Source organism: Mauremys reevesii, linkage group 1 (genome assembly GCF_016161935.1).
Source record: "Mauremys reevesii isolate NIE-2019 linkage group 1, ASM1616193v1, whole genome shotgun sequence".
Classification (NCBI taxonomy): domain Eukaryota; kingdom Metazoa; phylum Chordata; order Testudines; family Geoemydidae; genus Mauremys; species Mauremys reevesii.
This window is the reverse complement of record NC_052623.1, coordinates 33176039-33193579: the sequence shown is the minus strand read 5'-3', so window position 1 is coordinate 33193579 and position 17541 is coordinate 33176039. Positions and strand designations below refer to the sequence as shown.

The 17541-nt window shown below is 46.1% G+C and overlaps 1 protein-coding gene across 1 annotated transcript; it reads right to left on the bottom strand.

The window, feature by feature from the left end:
• Positions 1–2610: 2610 nt before the first annotated feature.
• On the bottom strand, positions 2611–16579 carry C1H11orf97 (chromosome 1 C11orf97 homolog). The gene is made up of 4 exons (XM_039520910.1): positions 16138–16579; positions 13938–14042; positions 5570–5695; positions 2611–4442 (listed from the first exon to the last, which is right to left on the bottom strand). The coding sequence occupies exons 1-4, from the start codon at positions 16238–16240 to the stop codon at positions 4438–4440; spliced, it is 339 nt and encodes a 112-aa protein (XP_039376844.1). The 5' UTR covers positions 16241–16579; the 3' UTR covers positions 2611–4437.
• Positions 16580–17541: the final 962 nt, after the last annotated feature.

Below are 17541 nucleotides of genomic sequence, written 5' to 3'. Positions count from 1 at the left end.
GGCTACTCCTGGGAAAGGTGTGGAGCCGGAGCAGGTAGGGAGCTTGCCTTAGCCCTGCTGCAGTGCTGGAGTTTTAGTGGCTAAAATCTCCCAGTTTGGCTTCAGTAGCCTCTGGAAGATAGAGGGAGGGAGAGGAGTTGATCAGTGGGGCCCACGAGGCCCCTGGAGTTCCCTCGGGGACCCCCAAGGGTCCACAGACCCCAGTTTGAGAAATACTGCTCTAGGTTGATTTCTTTCCCATCTGTACCATACCAGTGAGTACCATACATAGAATCATAGAACTGGAAGGGACCTCAAGAGGTCATCTAGTCCAGTCCCCTGCACTCATGGCAGGACTAAGTATTATCTAGACCAGTGCTCTTCACTATTAAGTGGGGGCCACTTTGGCAAAAAACCTTCAATGTGAGAGCCACATGGGGCGGGGCCGAAGCGAGGTCTCTGGCTGTGGGTGAAGGCTCTAGGGTGGAGCTGGGGGTGAGGAGTTCAGGGAGCAGGAGGGGGCTCAGGGCTGGGGCAGAGGGTTGGGATGCAGGGGTGCTGCCTCTGAGGTGGGGCCGGGGATGAGGAGTTTGGGATGCAGGCAAGCTGCCCCAGGGCTGGGGCCAGAGGACTCCCCAAGCCCTCTCTCTGCAGGCAGGCAGCATGGGAGCTCCGGGGGAAGGGGCCTTTTTCTCCCCTCGCTGGCAGGCAGCACGGGAGCTACGGGGGAAGGGGTCCTTTTTCCCTCCCCCACCCCAAGCCGGCAGCAGGGAGCTCCAGGGTCAGGGGAGAGGCCCATAGCAGCCCTGCAAGCCCCAACTTGCTCCCCTCCCCAGTTCCTGCCCACCCCCTACCTCTCTCATCTTCAGCTATTTATAGCCTGCTACACAGCCGTGCAGCTTAGCGGCAACTTAGGGAGCCACACTTAGGGTCGATGGGCGCTGCTACTGGCTCATGGGCCTAGCACTGAAGAACACTGACCTAGACCACCCCTGACAGATGTTTGTCTAAGCTGCTCTTTAAAAAGCCTCCAGTGATGGAGATTTCACAACCTCCTTAGGCAATTTATTCCAGTGCTTAACCACCCTAACAGGAAGTTTTTCCTAATGTCCAACCTAGTGGTTTGAGCATTGGCCTGCTAAATCCAGGGTTGTGAGTTCAATCCTTGAGGGGGCCATTTAGGGAACTGAGGTAAAAATCCGTCTGGGGATTGGTCCTGCTTTGAGCAGCGGGTTGGACTAGATGACCTCCTGAGGTCCCTTCCAACCCTGATATTCTATGATAAACCACCCTTGCTGGAATTTAAGCCCATTTCTTCTAGTCCTGTCCTCAGAGGTTAAGGAGAACAAGTTTTCTCCCTCCTCCTTGTAACAAACTTTTAGGTACTTACAAACTGTTATCATGGCCCCTTCTCAGTCTTCTCTTCTTCAGACTAAACAAACCCTCATAGGTCATGTTTTCTAGACCTTTAATCATTTTTTTTGCTCTTTTCTGGACTCTCTCCAATTTGTCCAAACTTTCCTGAAATGTGGCACCTAGAACTGGACACAATATTCTAGTAGAGGCCTAATCAGTGTGGAGTAGAGCAGAAGAATTACTTCTCATCTTCTTACAACACTCCTGCTACTACATCCCAGAATGATATTTGCAACAGAGTTACACTGTTGACTCATATTTAGCTTGTGGTCCACTATGACCCCCAGATTGCTTTCTGCAGTACTCCTTCCTAGGCAGTCATTACCCATTTTGTATGTGTGCAACTGATTTGTTACTTGCTAAGTGGAGTACTTTGCAGTTGCCCTTAACAAATTTCATCCCATTTACAGTACTTCAGACCAAAGACAGGAGTTGCAGAGGGAGCAAAGTAACAGGAATGGAAGATGATTTTGTCAGAAGTTTTTTGGCTGGATTAAGGGTGGGCCAGGTTAGTATGGAAAAGACCCAAGGTGATGTGGACATGGATGAGTAATATGTCTGTTAGGGTAAAAAGGAAGACTGTTCATATGGAATTTAGCACTGGTCACTGAAAAACTGAAGACAACAACAACTCTGTTCTTAGAAAAGAGGCAAATTCTCATGTGTGGTTCATTATTATGTTAATTGATGGTTAACAAGAGCAAGAGCATGGCAGCTGCACATGCCCAGCACCGCTCAGGATCAGGCCACATGAAAGGTGTGGACTAGCAGTCTGCACAGAGTATGAGGAGCCAGGAACTCCTGAGCTCCAGCTCCCTCATCGACCTCAGGCAAGTCACTTAACCCCTGCATGCCTCAGTCTCCCCCTCTGTAAAATGAAAATAATGTTCACTTCACAAGTGTGTTGTGAGAATACTTGTGAAGTTCTCTGAAGATGAAAACTCTGGGATAAGGGCTAAACCTGGAGTAAAACGTGACACAAGTAGTTGGGAATATGCTGTAACTGTTTCTATTAAAAAGTAATGGATTTCTCATTAACATTTCTTTGTCTCTTACTGTAATAATGCCTAAAGGCTGCAGTTAATTTATTAATTATTTCTGGGTTCCCTGGTGCCCATTTCTAGTCTCTTTAACACATGAGGATAGATATTAATTCACAATCTTTTAACGTTGGGCCTACAAGATGCTGCCATCAATAAATGAGCCCAGACAAAGGAGGTTAAAACAATTTATAATCTTGCTGTAGGGATTGGTATCACTTTACAGTAAAATTGCCAAAAAGAGGGCCAAAAATACCAGCATTAACTACACTTTACCTTCAAATACATTTCACTATTCACGTGTGGCAAATGCACCTTGTATTGTGGAGTTCCTAACTGATGTGCTGGCCAAGATACATGCAGATTTCCTTTTGCTCAGACATGGATGTTACGGTAATATCAGCTGACTACGAAATACAACGGTAAGTAACAATTGAGCAGAACAGTGAGCCCATTACTTTCCCCAACACTTTAGATGGACAGGCCTACATTTTCAGAAGTGACTAGTGATTTGGAGCGGTCAACTGGAGACACCAAAAAGGGCCCAGATTTTGACAGGGCAGGTGCTCAGCATTTTGTGAAAACCAGGCCCCTCTAAGGTGTCTCAAGTTGGGCACCCAAAACCTAGTTGCTTTTGAAAATTCAGGCCACAAGACAAATGTCAAGGAAAGACAATAAAATATAGCAGCAGAAATAAATACAGGAAATTCTCTAACGTCCACATTGTAGGCATCTGTTCTTGATTCTCCCTCTTCTCTCTTTTTATCCATTTTATTGCTTTCCCCTCATTTCTATTTAATTTTCTTATTTGAATCTTTCCTTCCCCTGAAAAGCAGCATCTCCCTCCCCCTCCTTCTTTGCCTCTCTCTTATTTACCCCTTGTTCTGTTATCTACCCTGCTTGTTCTCCCTAGGTTGCCTGTGTCCCCTTATTCCTCCTCTTCTGCTTTTTCCTACTTTGGCCTCCCTTGTCTCTCTGTTCCTTCTTGCCACTCCCCTATATTGCATGGTCTCTGGATGGTCCTCCTCTCTCTCCTTCCCCTCGCCCCCCTCTTTCCTGTGAATTTTCCCTGTCTCTCTAGCACCAGGATATTTGCCTCTTCCCTCACACCTCTGGTTTCCATTCTTTTGCCCCTTCCCTCTTTTTCCTGGGGATCCCCTTATTCCTCCATTAAACTTTGCAGGCTTCTTGTCTATGCAATACCCCTTATTTTTCATCCTTGCCCCATTACCCTAGTCTGTGTCCAGTTCCTCTCTTCTCTACCCTAGGATCTCACCAGCTTTTCTTTCCCCCGCACTCTAGCATTCCTCCAGTCCCTCTCAGGTGAGAGACAGTGTACAGCTGATGCTGTCATTGCTGTATGTATGTGTGAAGGGGGATGTGTTGGTGAGCATGGGAGCTGAAGCCGGATCACATAGTATTGGGATAACTATGTCAGCTATGGGTGTGATATTAAAATAGCTATACCAGTATAACCTATAGTGTGGACATAGTTATACCAGTATAAAGGTGTCTTATATCACTATTGCTTATTCCCCAGGCCCCTTCCCATATAGGAAAAAGCTCTACTGGGATAAGCATGTTATATGGCTATAATTGCATCCACACTAGGGGAAATGTGCCACTTTAACTATACTTCTACAATTTTTCTATGTAGACAAGGCCTTAGTACAAGATTGTTTGCCCAATTTGTTAATTTGAGGTCAAAAAACATCAATAAACCTGAGTGGCTGATCTGTACCTGCCAATGCCTGCAAATAGACAGGTTTGGCAATCAAGCCTTTACACATTCAACACCTTCTAGCTGGAGCGCTCTGTCGTTAGAGCTGATCAGATGCCAGTACAGATGGCTTTATAATTTTATTATACAAAATATAATACACGATCTATATTGTGGTACTTTGAGTTTGCTGGAACAAAATAATCGTAGGCTTGGTAACACATGGAGGTGCCTGCCCTGACCCACATCCTCCAGAAAGGGAGATGTTGCTTTTCATTGGGGCTATCCTAGAGGAAAAAATATATGGAAACAGAAATTAGTACAGATTTTATTTGGCAGGGGATATTTTTAAACAGCCTTTGCCTCAGAATTCTAGCACATTTTATATTTGTAATGAAGCAGGACAAGAAATCCACGGTGGAGCACTGCACACAGCACAACATGTGATCTTTGAGGGAAGGAGAGTAACAGTGGAGGCTGAGGAGGAAATAAGGTGTAGATATTGTGTATATCTGTGTGTAAGCCAACAATGTATGGGCCCCCCAAAAATGAGTTCTTAGGGTACTGCTAATAGGTTAATCACAGAATCACGTGCCCAGGCAGGAGGAGAGAGCTGCTACAGAAGAGCTGAAGCAAGTCCTGCCTGGAGTACCCACTCCCCAGCCTGGTGAAGAGGAGCCCCACTTAACCACACAGTATGCAGAGAGTATGAACTCTGCATGCTCCCCCTGGCCCTAACAGCACTGCCCTGCCACAGCTTATAAACTCTGTATGCCCCTGAACTTGGCAGCTTTCTCCCTACTACAGAGTCTACAAATTCCTTAGGAAGAGAGCTGCTGGTCACAGTGAGCGTGCTGTGCTGATAGCTGGGAGAGGACAGGCCCATTGGACTGAAGAGGCCCCTCGTTAGAGCTGATCAGATGCCAGTACAGATGGCTTTATTATTTTATTAAATTGTAAGGAGAAACCTCCCCAAGCTGCCCACTACCCCCTCTCAGATACAAAGAGGGAAATGACTGAGACCTCACCCCAACCTCGTATCTCCCCAATGGGAGATGGGCAGAGGAAGGGGATCACTGCAGTCCAAGACCTGAAGAAAACTCTAATCCCATGAAGAGAGGAGAGCAAGTGAGACTCAGGATCCACATAGAGCTATTGAGATCCACCCACCAACATGAATAAAAAGTAAGTATTCTGCATCTTCAAGCAGGGTCCTTAGCACATGAGCTTAAGGTGGCTCAACAAAGCAGCACTAAGCAGCTTTCCTATGTAAGGTCTGCAACCTAGTGTCCTGCTACTTGCTGAAGGAAAAGAAGGGGTTGGTTGAAATGTTAAAAAATATTATAAAACAGTGTCATCCTAATGTTGCAAAATGAGGTGTTACAGTTGAAATCTACTGATTACTGTCTCTTACTTCTTATTCCTCCGTGCCTGGAATAGTACTTGGGCTGTGAAAGTAAACTGTTTCTGTTCTGTGATGCTGGCTTCAAGCCTCCCACGGAGAAATTTCTTTTCACGCTCCATATTCCTTCCAGAGCCACTGTTAATAATTTATTAGAATAATACCATTAAAACTGATCATTCTAGCTTGGGTTGTTTTACTTTTCAGCTAGGCTGCTGTAAAATAATTAATATAAGCCATTTTTAAAACAAATATCTTTGGTCAACATAATGAACAGAAACAACATAGTATACTACAGACGAGCACTACACAAAAGATATAGCACACAATTAACTTAAAATACTTTATTTTTCTATAATTTGGATCAACAGTTATTGAATTGAAGGTTTTCGTTAACTCCTTCCCCAAATAACACCAAGAGAAGCTCTACAAACTCATCCTCCAAGAACCCACACCAGGGACCTTCTACCAGCCACAACACTCTTACTAAGGAATTTAGGGACTCATAGAAACCATCCTCAAACCACTCACCACACAAAGGCCCAGCTTTCCCCAGGACATAACAAACTTCCTTCACAAACACTGCAGGATTAATAACTTCCGTCAGTACACCATCCTTGCCACCATGGTTGTCACTTCCCTTTATGTCAACATCCCTCACAATGACAGCATAGCTGTTTGCCTCAAATATTTACAAGACAATGGATGACTCTGGGCTATCCACCCCAAGCACATCACAAAACTCACCAATTTCATCCTCATCCATAACAATTTTACATTCAACAACAAACACTTTGTCCAAACCCTGGGACCAGCCATGAGGACAGCTCCCTAATATGCCAACCTCTTCATGGGCCACCCTGAAGAAGAATTTCTGGACAAATGCACTACAAACCAATGATACACCTGAGATGCACTGAGGATATTTTCATCCTCTGAAGAGATGACTTAAACTCCCTCATAGATTTCCACTACAATTTCAACAGCCATCACCAGTCCATTAAACTCTCTAAAACACTCCCTACCAGCATCAACTTCCTAGACACCACAATCAGCTTCTACAATGGAACCCTACAGATAACTATATACAAGAAACCCACAGATTACCACACCTACCTTCATAGATCCAGTAACCACCCCAAACACACCATGAAATCTGTTATCTACAGCCAGGCATTCAGATACCACAGAATATATTCTGAGGAGAAAGTCCGGGATATACTCCTTAAAACACTCAAAACTACCTTCACCAATCAAGGACACTCCACCAGAGAAGTAGATTGCATCAGGGAATGGGCCTCCCAAATACCCCAAGAGAATCTGCTTCAATACAAAAGTAAAATCCCTTCTGACCACATACCACTAGTTGTCACCTACCACCCCACACTGGAATCTACATCGGGTATAATAAGGCTAAGTTTTTGTCATGGGTATTTTTAATAAAAGTCACAGACAGGATGCAGACAAACAATAAATCACGGAAACCCGAGCCCCCCAACCTGGCGCTGACAGCCTGAGCCCTGCTGTGCAGGGCTGAAGTTATGGAGGTCATGCAAAATCACGGAATTTGTGACCTCCATAACCAACTCATAGTTTTAGTGTATCATCAAACAACTCTCAACCCATACTTGATGCGGATCCCATTGTGAAAGACACAGCAACTCAAAACAGCACCAGACTCTGCCAGAACAACAGATGCAAAACCTGCAGACATGTCTCTACTGCTACAATGATCAACACCCCCTACAAAATACCTTTAAAGATCCATGGTTCTACACATGCCTATCACAACATGTCGTGTCACAACACGTCGCTAGAAAAAATTGTATAGTGGGGGTGCTGAGAGCCATTGAACCAAACTGTAAATGATGGAAACCACTTCAAGCCAAGGGGTGCAGCAGCACCCCAAGTTCCAGCACTTATGTGTGGTATACCTCATCCAGTGCACTAAATGCCAAAATAGCAACTATGTGGGTGAAACCAATCATTGTGCTCTGGAATGAATTTACACAGGAAAATGTTAAGACAACATACCTTTTGTTAAAACACAAAAACGCCCTGTGGGTGAACTCTATATCTGACCTATCAGCCCTCATCCTCAAAAGAACCCTGCACAACACTTTCAAAAGACGAAGCTGGGAGCTTAAATTCATTACTCAACTAGGCACCAAAAATCATGGATTGAACAGAGCCGCTGGATTTATAGCTTATTACAACAATCTGTAACCCACTAACCCCCTCTTTCTGTCCTATATATGCAGAGGTGTTAGTGGGCCACTCTAGCTTGAATGGTCCCTTATACCAGTGGTCCCCAACCTTTTCGTCTGGCACCCGCCAGATGAAGAACCGTGGCAGCGGTCGAGCATCTGCCGAAATGCCGCCGAATTTCAGTGGCAACGCTTCTCGATGACGTCACTTGTCGGCGGCAAGTGGCATCATCCAGAGGCGTCGCTGCTGAAATGCCGCTGAATTTCGGTGGCATTTCGGCAGATGCTTGACCGCCGGCCAGGACACGGGCGCATTTAGATGCCCCCGTGGGCACCATGGCGCCCGCGGGCACTGCGTTGGGGACTCATGCCTTATATTATGGCCTAACTACCTATGCTAAACACTCTATTCCATTCTATTCTATGCATCCAACGAAGTGGGCTGTAGCCCACAAAAGCTTATGCTCAAATAAATTTGTTAGTCTCTAAGGTGCCACAAGTACTCCTGTTCTATTCCACCTGGCATTTTGCTGTGATTCTGGGAGTTCCTTTTCCAGACCTGAAGAAGAATTCTGTGCAGCTTGATAGCTTGTCTCCCAGGACAAGTCTACACTTAAAACAGCGCATCTGCACTGATGCAGCTGCACCATGTAGCACTTTAATTAAGATTCTCTACACCGACAGGAAAGAGTTCTCCTGTCAGCATAGTTAATCCACCACCCTGAGAGGCAGTAGCTATGTCAGCAGAAGCTCTTCCACCAACATAGTGCTGTCTACACGGAGGGTTAAATCAGTATAACTACGTCGCTTGGGGAGTGAATTTTTCATACCCCTGGGCGATACAGTTATACCGATATAGGTCTGTAGTGCAGACCAGACCTCACCAGCAGAAGTTGGTTCAATATTAGATATTACCTCTCCCACCTTGTATCCCTATTAAGGGTACCTTTCAATTCCAAGTGTGCTGGTGATATGTTACAATAGAAACAGCCTTTCTATATCTTCTCCCATCTAAGGATAAAGTATTTTTATCAAAGATGATTGCCCATCCAGCCCCCTGAAAAATCAAGAGCTTCTGCAGGAAATATCAGGATGAGAGTGTGCAGACAGGAACAAGGTTTTTAGACTGACATTAACTCGGGTGCAAGCATATTTTAAAATAACAGAAAATTCAACTCTCCTTAAGATTGGAGAGATTTTTAAAAAGGAATAACTCATGTAGAAAGAGTAGCAGCTGTGTTAGTCTGTATCCGCAAAAAGAACAGGAGTACTTGTGCACCTTAGAGACTAACAAATTTATTTCAGCATGAGCTTTCGTGAGCTACAGCAAGTGAGCTGTAGCTCACGAAAGCTCATGCTGAAATTAATTTGTTAGTCTCTAAGGTGCCACAAGTACTCCTGTTCTTCATGTAGAAAGAGTTTTATTAATAGGAATTCAGACTGATTTTACCCTAGTACTGTGATGATATTAAAGAGCATGTTGTAATGATTAAAGAAAAAGCCCTTTGTGATACTATGTATGAGGAGCAGGACACTATTACAATTAACTGTATAAGCCTATTAAAATCTAAGGACCCAGCCCCATGTTATACTGTGCATTCTCAACCCACAGTGAAGGCAGTGGTAGTTGAGAACTCTCAGTACTTTCCTGGATCAGATCCTCTAATGATCTTGGGGGGAGGGCTAGCTCAGTGGTTTGAGCATTGGCCTGCTAAACCTAGGATTGTGAGCTCAATCCTTGAGGAGGCCACTTAGGGATCTGGGGCAAAAATTGGTCCTGCTAGTAAAGGCAGGGGGTTGGACTTGATGACCTTTCAAGGTCCCTTCTAGTTCTAGGAGATTGGTATATCTCCAATTATACCTTTTTATCTTGTGAGGATTTAAATGCATTTTACTAGCCCCTGACTGTTGCGGAATCAGACAGATACCTCATTAATATGTTTGTTCAAACAACCATTTACATAAGGGAAGCGAATGTGTCATATACACTTTATATATGGATTCCATTACAGAATGGATGGATGGACCTGGTAGATATGCTATAATGAACTATGCTGGATGAACTAAGTAGGTATGATAGCTTCATCAAATTATTTTAAAACTAAGATTTAAAACAAACAAAAATAACACATTGGTTCTAATGTTTGTGCAAACGTTTGATTAAAATGTACTGTAGGTACAATCTTGCACCTGCAGGGAGATGGGCTGAATGACCTAGATGGTCTTTTCCATCTCTAACATCAATGATTTTATGCTACCTAACATTTCACAGCTAGACAGCAATATTGCTAAATTACAGTGTGATTCTCGCAGTCAGATGGAAAACATTCAAAATCTCACTAATGTATAAAAGGCAGGTTAAATGAGGCATTGAAAAGGATTAAGTAAAAATGTGGAAGAACAATAAAGAGGTTTATATTTATAATGTGGTGGTGACTCAAAGTCCTGTAGGTGCAGATTCATTCACCTTCTAGAAACTGCTCTTGCATTCATTGGGAGTTTGGCCAAATCTGCAATTGCCCATTGGGCAGGAAAAAAACAGCCTGAGAGAACAGATTGCAAAAAGGAACTGTTTTAAGCTTCATTTACCAATAATCCTTCACATCAGCTACCAGTCAGATCTGCTGGGCTTAGCTGTAGGAATACATAGTCATGAAACAACTGTAATATAAAGGTTAAACAATAATTAAACAAGCAACAAAAAATATGCTGAGATGCCTTTCAGTGTAGTCAATGGAGATTTCAAAAGCAATTTAATAATGAAAAGCCAGTTAGTGACATCAGCTAACAAAATGTTCCAAGAATGTTTCAGTGATTTCTGCCAAACACCCTCCTTTCTTATTTCCAATCTGGTATATTAGTACGGATCTTTTTAAACTGCAATGCGATCCTCTCATGCCTGGAGGGCAAAATCTTGCCCTCCTAGCCCACTCGAAACTCACTCTGACTTTAATAGGAACATTGGGTATGTAGGCAAGGAATGCAAGATTGGATCTTGAGTCTGCAAATTAGTGGTCTCATTCTCTTTGTCCACAGACCATTGCAACTGTTGCATAATAATAAGGACTTGGTAGGAGTCAGGAACTCTTGTCCCAAAGCCTCCATTCAGGGTGGAGGAAGTATGGTTGTTCTTCACAGAAAGGGAATTTAGGGTATATTGGGAACACACAAGATTAATGTTTAGCAACCAAACTGTATGGTAGGAGAGTTGAAAACATAGCCTCCCATGTCTTCACTGGAAAAAAGGTTGTGTTTTTATGCTGCGATAGCCATCTGAGTGTAAAATCCTAGTGGAGACAAAGCACCGTAGTTTTTAACTCAATATAGCTAGTTCCCAAGGGGAGTATTGACCTTGAGTAGCTACGTTGGTATAGCTATAGGTAAAACTACCTATGTCATGTCTCATAGCTTTCTCGGTGTAAAAACCACACCTTTTTTGCAGTGAAGATAAAACCTGAGTTACAGTGACTCTAGAGGAGTGAGAAGATGGAGAATACTTCTTAGATTCACCTCTGAATTTAGCTTTTGGTCACATACAGGCTAGGCAGAATTAGATTTTTTTTTAAATAATTTTGATGGATAATATCAATCTTTGTTTTTAAACATGTTTTTATTTTTACTGATTTGAATTTTTACAGTTGCAGGAAATCCTGGGCCCCAAATTTCCTGGTGCCCTATGCAGCTGCGTAGTTTGCATATGGGTAAGGATGGCCCTGACTGTACACTTTGTATTCTGTGTTATAATTGAAAACAATATTATTTGAAAATGAAGAAAAACATCCAAATATATTTATAATAAATTTAAATTGATATTCTATTATTGTTTAACAGTGTGATTAAAACTGCAATTAATTGTAACTATTTTTTAATCTTGTGATTAATTGCAATTTTTTTTAATCGTTTGACAGCCCTACTTTATAGGTGTTAAAAGCAGGGCCACCCAGAGGATTCCGGGGGCCCGGGGTCTTCGGCGGCGGGGGGGCCCTTCCATTCCGGGACCTGCCGCCGAAGTGCCCCGAAGACCCGCGGCGGGCCCCCCCCGCCGCCGAATTACCGCCGAAGCCGGACCCGCCGCCGAAGCGCAGCCCGGTCTTCGGCGGTAATTCGGAGGAGGGGGGCCCCCGCCGCGGGTCTTCGGGGCACTTCGGCGGTGGGTCCCGGAAGGGAAGGGCCCCCCGCCGCCGAATTACCGCCGAAGACCGGGCTGCACTTCGGCAGCGGGTCCCGCTCCTTCGGCGCTAATTCGCCAGCGGGGGGTCCTTCCGCCCCGGAGCGGAAGGACCCCCGCCGGCGAAGACCGGGAGCAGAAGAAGCTCCTGCGCCCGGCCCCGCAAGAGTTTTCCGGGCCCCCCGGAGCGAGTGAAGGACCCCGCTCCAGGGGCCCCGAAAAACTCTGGTGGGGGCCCCTGTGGGGCTCGGGGCAAATTGCCCCTCTTGCCCCCCCTCTGGGCGGCCCTGGTTAAAAGACAAACTGTTAACATCGTATATCAAAATATTCAAAGTACATATTCTTAAATCAAACTCTAAGAAGTTCTTTAACACCATTATCTTACTTTTCCTATAGGTAAATTTTGCTTATTATTAATGGAAATATTTTTATCAGTTTCTGTATATAGAGTGCAATCAACATTTAGGGATAAAAATCTAATCCTTCAAAACCAAGTCATATATGCAAAGGAAAAGCACATTATAACAGTAGCATAAGTGAAACCTATCCAGAAAATGACTGTTACAGAAGCACCCTCTTTATGGGATATACAATCATTAGCAGAGCTAAGACGGTGCTGGCTGGTGAGTCTTGCCCACATGCTCAGGGTTTAACTGATCGCCATATTTGGGGTCAGGAAGGAATTTTCCTCCAGGGCAGATTGGCAGAGGCCCTGGAGGTTTTTCGCCTTCCTCTGCAGCATGGGGCACGGGTCACTTGCTGGAGAATTCTCTGCAGCTTGAGGTCTTCAAACCGCAATTTGGGGACTTCAATAACTCAGACATAGGCTAGGGGTTTGTTATAGAAGTGGATGGGTGAGATTCTGTGGCCTGCGTTGTGCAGGAGGTCAGACTAGATGATCAAAATGGTCCCTTCTGACCTTAAAGTCTATGAGTCTATGAGTCTAGGATACTACAGAAGAAACAGTAGCCTTGTTTGTGCAGGACAATTTTAGTTTCAAATGATGGGATTTGGCAAACTCTGTGAATAGATTCAGGCAGACACAAATCAAGACTGGAGAGATCTTAAAGAATAAAATAGCCACAAGGATATATTTTTGAACATGTGACTTAAAAACAGACGGATCATATGTTCTTAAAATGATTTTAACTAGGTATAGACCGGAGCATATTCATTGGGGAAAAAAAAAAAAAAAGATACTCCAGGTATATTTTGAGACCTGGTACAGGATTTATTTAAACTCACTCTGGGTCTTATCCAGAAAGTACCTTTGGGGCCATGCAAGCCCTAAAAAGTTGGTGCAGATCCTGGTTCTGTAGCAGTCTGATTTGCTCAATGGAAAGACTGAAATGTCCTGGAAACCGATACATTAAAAATAACATTTATATCCCAAGTGGCAAGTTGCAGAGCTGACGGGGAAGCAGAGATCTCTTTGCCTCTTGTAGTCTAGGTGTCATATTTTAAAAAACTCTTCTGTCCCTTGCCATTACACTTCAAATGGGAATTCAAAAGTAGCATAAACCTCTTGCATGACCACAAGCAAATCAGACAAGTTCCTAAATCCATGGTCTGAGTGGCTGCAATTTAATTTAATAAAATATGGAGTTAGAAATATGCTGAACTCAGTGTTTAAGAAATAAAGGTAAAGAGCTATTTTCTCTGTCCAATGGTGTCAAGAAGGTAACGGGTATATTTGCCATAAGAAAATTTGATAAATATCAGATTACTGAACCATATGGTCTTTTCCAGGTTCTACGTTGCTATAATGTTAAGCTGATGAATTCTTGGACTTCTCTGTGCTCTGTATGTTCCCCAAGTTTTAGAATGATGGAACAAATAATGGGCCATAAGGATTTCTCCAAGTTCTGTACATTCCCATAAGGATATCATCAACATCATGGTTTTGCTTTAATAAACTGACCCGGTTTTCAACATACTCTCTCATCAGCATTTTAGATTCCATTTCCCAAACAAATACTTCTTATTTTCTGACTATAGAGATTACCTGCAGCGGGATGTTTAACTTGGCATCCATCTCTCCGAAAATAAAGCTCTTCTTCAAGTACTTCCTTAACTCTCTTAGGTGGCTCAACATATACAAATTTCTTCCCTGTTTGCAAAACATATTGCAAAAAATTGGTTACTTTAAAGCCCAAAACTGTTAATGTACTTCTTGTTTGATCCTGCTCTATTGGTGTTTTTAATACCCCTTCCCACTTCTCATCATGTAGAGATATCCAGTGGTATGCAGTCAGGCCCAGATATTCCAAGCTTGGGTGGCACTGTGGCTCCCAATATTATGGCCACAGGAGAACTGTTTGGAAACCTTTGCAGGGGTCAGAAAGTGCAAGACTGTGCTTGGTTTCACTGAACAACCGTGACATGGCACAGCAACTTTTGAGACTATGGTACATCTACACTGCAAGCAGCAGCCTGTGACAGTGAGTCTTGGAGTCCGGGATCTACAGACTCAGGCTCGTGGGGCTCATACTACAGCGCTAAAAACAGCTGTGTAGACCAGGGGTAGGCAACCTATGGCCCACGTGCCAAAGGCGGCACGCAAGCTGATTTTCAGTGGCACTCACACTGTCCAGGTCCTGGCCACCGGTCCGGGGGCGATTTGCATTTTAATTTAATTTTAAATTAAGCTTCTTAAACATTTTAAAAACCTTATTTACTTTCCATACAACAATAGTTTAGTTATATATTATACACTTACAGAAAGAGACCTTCTAAAAACGTTAAAATGTATTACTGGCACACGAAACCTTAAATTAGAGTGAATAAATGAAGACTTGGCACACCACTTCTGAAAGGCTGCTGATCCCTGGTGTAGACATTACAGCTTGTGCTAGAGCCCCTACCCCGTTCGCTGCCTAGGGCCTCCGTGAGCTGCAATTATTTTTAGCACTAGACAAACCAGTCTGTAGACCTGGGCCCTGAGACATGCTGTCATGGGCTGCCATTTGCAGCATACATGTACCATGACCCCATGATGTTGTTCTAGCACATGAAGATCCCAGGGGAATGGCAGTGCAGGGGGGTGGAGCCCACTGAGACACCCAGGGTAAATGGACAGGTCACACCGCTGCCCAAGGAAAAGACAGTGTCCTCGTCAGGGTGGGGATGTCTGAGACTCCCTGGGGAAGGCTACTGTTCACTACAGGGTGGGGATGGGGTAGGAAAAGAACTGTAGGAGGAAGGGTGAAGGGGCAAGAGAGACTACACAGGCATAGTGTGGTGACCTTCAGGGAGATGTGGGGAGACTCCCCCAAGGAAAGGCACTGCAGGAAAGGATGAGTTGGGAACGGGGGAGACCACTAGGGCAATGGTCTCCTATTTTTTCTCATGTGCAGACCTCTAAAAAATTTCAAATTGAGGTGCAGACCCCTTTGAAAATTTGTCTGTATATACAGGTGAACAGATTCAGTCACTTTTCAGCCTAAGTCTTTCATGGAATCCTTAAACATAGTCTGTGGACCATCAGGGGTTCATGGACCAAAGGTTGAGAACTACTACACTAGGGAAAGGATAGTGATTCCTGGAGGTTGCTGGGGTGTTTGGGACCCCATGGTGAAGCAGTGTCACCCACAAGGAGGACTGGAGAAGATGGGGTGAGACCCCCCCATAGGCAAGGGCTGGGGTGACACCACCAGGGCCAAGTCTGTGCCAACTACTGGGGAATAGATGCAGGAGATGGGACCTCATGGCAGGACAGTCCCACTTGAAGGGAGGTGGATAGTGAGATGGGATTCCAGGGCAGGACAGTGCCCTTTGCAGGGGGGATGAATGAGGCATGTGACCACAGCGGTGGGGCAGGGCAGCAGCCCTGCTGGGGGATGGATGGGGAGATGAGACAGGACAGCAGGGCAGTGCCCCTGCAGGGGGGTGGATGGGAGCTGGGACGGCAGGGCAGGGCAGTGCCCCTGCAGGGGAATGGATGGGGAGATGAGACAGGACAGCAGGACAGTGCCCCTGCAGGGGGGGTGGATGGGAGCTGGGACCCCAGGGCAGGGCAGTGCCCCTGCAGGGGGATGGATGGCAGCCGGACGGGACACCCCAGGGCTGGGGGGAATGGCAGCTGGGAACCCAGGGCAGGGCAGGGCAGTGCCCTTGCAGGGGGACGGTGGGGACACCCCAGGGCTGGGGGTGGCGGGGCCATGGGACCCCAAGGCCGGGGGTGGCGGGGCGGCCCCACCACTCACAGGGCTGGCCGCAGTGGCCGCTCCCCGCCGGCTCCGCACAAACGCTGCTTCCCGCTTCCCTGGCCGCCGGCTCCTGCTGCTGCTCCCCGGCCGCCTCCCTCATGCCGCCGCCTCTGCCGGCAGCGCCCAGCCCGGCTGCGGGACGCGCCGGCCCGTTGCCATAGGAGCTCAGGGGCGGGGGAGGGAGGAGCGGCAGCCCTGGGGGCGAGGCTCGGTCTCCGCTGGGCCGTGGGCAGAGGCGCGGGGAGACGGGCCCAGCAGCCCGGGGCTGGGGCCACAGGACACGGCCCCCGGCGGGCCCGCAGGGCGCTGCCCGGTGACTGGGGGAGCGGGTGGGGAGGCGAAGGCCCCGGGCATTCCTGGCGCCGCTCTCCGTGAACCAGCCTGGCTCCTCTAGCGCGCACTTTTCGCCCCCAGGGGCTCTCAGAGCGAGGCGGCTGCAAGCCAGAGTCACCTCCCCGACCCGGGCCCTGCCCGAGGTAGGTGGGGAAGGGAGGCGGAGCGCGTGGCTCAAGTTCACCCAGTGGTAAACCTAGCAACGTAACATGAGTCCTGACTCCTGAGCCCCTGCTTCGCCCGCCCCATGACCGCCTGAACTAGTGACAGGGGCAGCAGGAGCTATGGAAAACTCCAGTTCCCTCCTCTTCCTTTGGCTGTTTAAACCAGTGGTTCTCAAATGTTTGCACTGGTGACCCCTTTCACATAGGAAGCCTCTGAGTGTGACCCCCCCTTATAAATTAAAAACACTTTTAGATATATCTAATACCGTTATAAATGCTGGAGGCAAAGCAGGGTTTGGGGTAGAGGCTGACAACTGGCAACCCCCCATGTAATAACCTCGTGACCCCTGAGGGTTGCAACCCCCAGTTTGAGAACCCCTGTTTTAGACTGTACATTCTTCGTGGCAGGGATTGGGTCTTCCCCTGCCTTTGGAAAGTCCTTAGCACATGTGAGGCACTATCACAGTCTAAAGAAATAATAAGTTGGGTAAAATAAATTAAATAAACACACACCTCCTCCTGGCTACAGCATAGGAACAAATCTACATGGACACACCCCCAGAGCACCAACCAGGGGTATTCTATCTGCTACCCAAGATCCATAAACCTGGAAACCTGGATGCCCCATCATCTCAGGCATCAGCACTCTTACAGCAGGATTATCTGGCTATTTGGACTCTCTCCTCACACCCTACGCTACCAGCACTCCCAGCTATCTTCAAGACACCACCAACTTCCTGAGGAAACTACAATGCATTGGTGATCTTCCTGAAAACACCATCCTGGCCACCATGGCTGTAGAAGTGCTTTACATGAATATTCCACAGGAGGATGGACTACAAGCTGTCAGGAACAGTATCCCTGATGAGGCTACAGCACACCTGGTGGCTGAGCTCTGTGACTT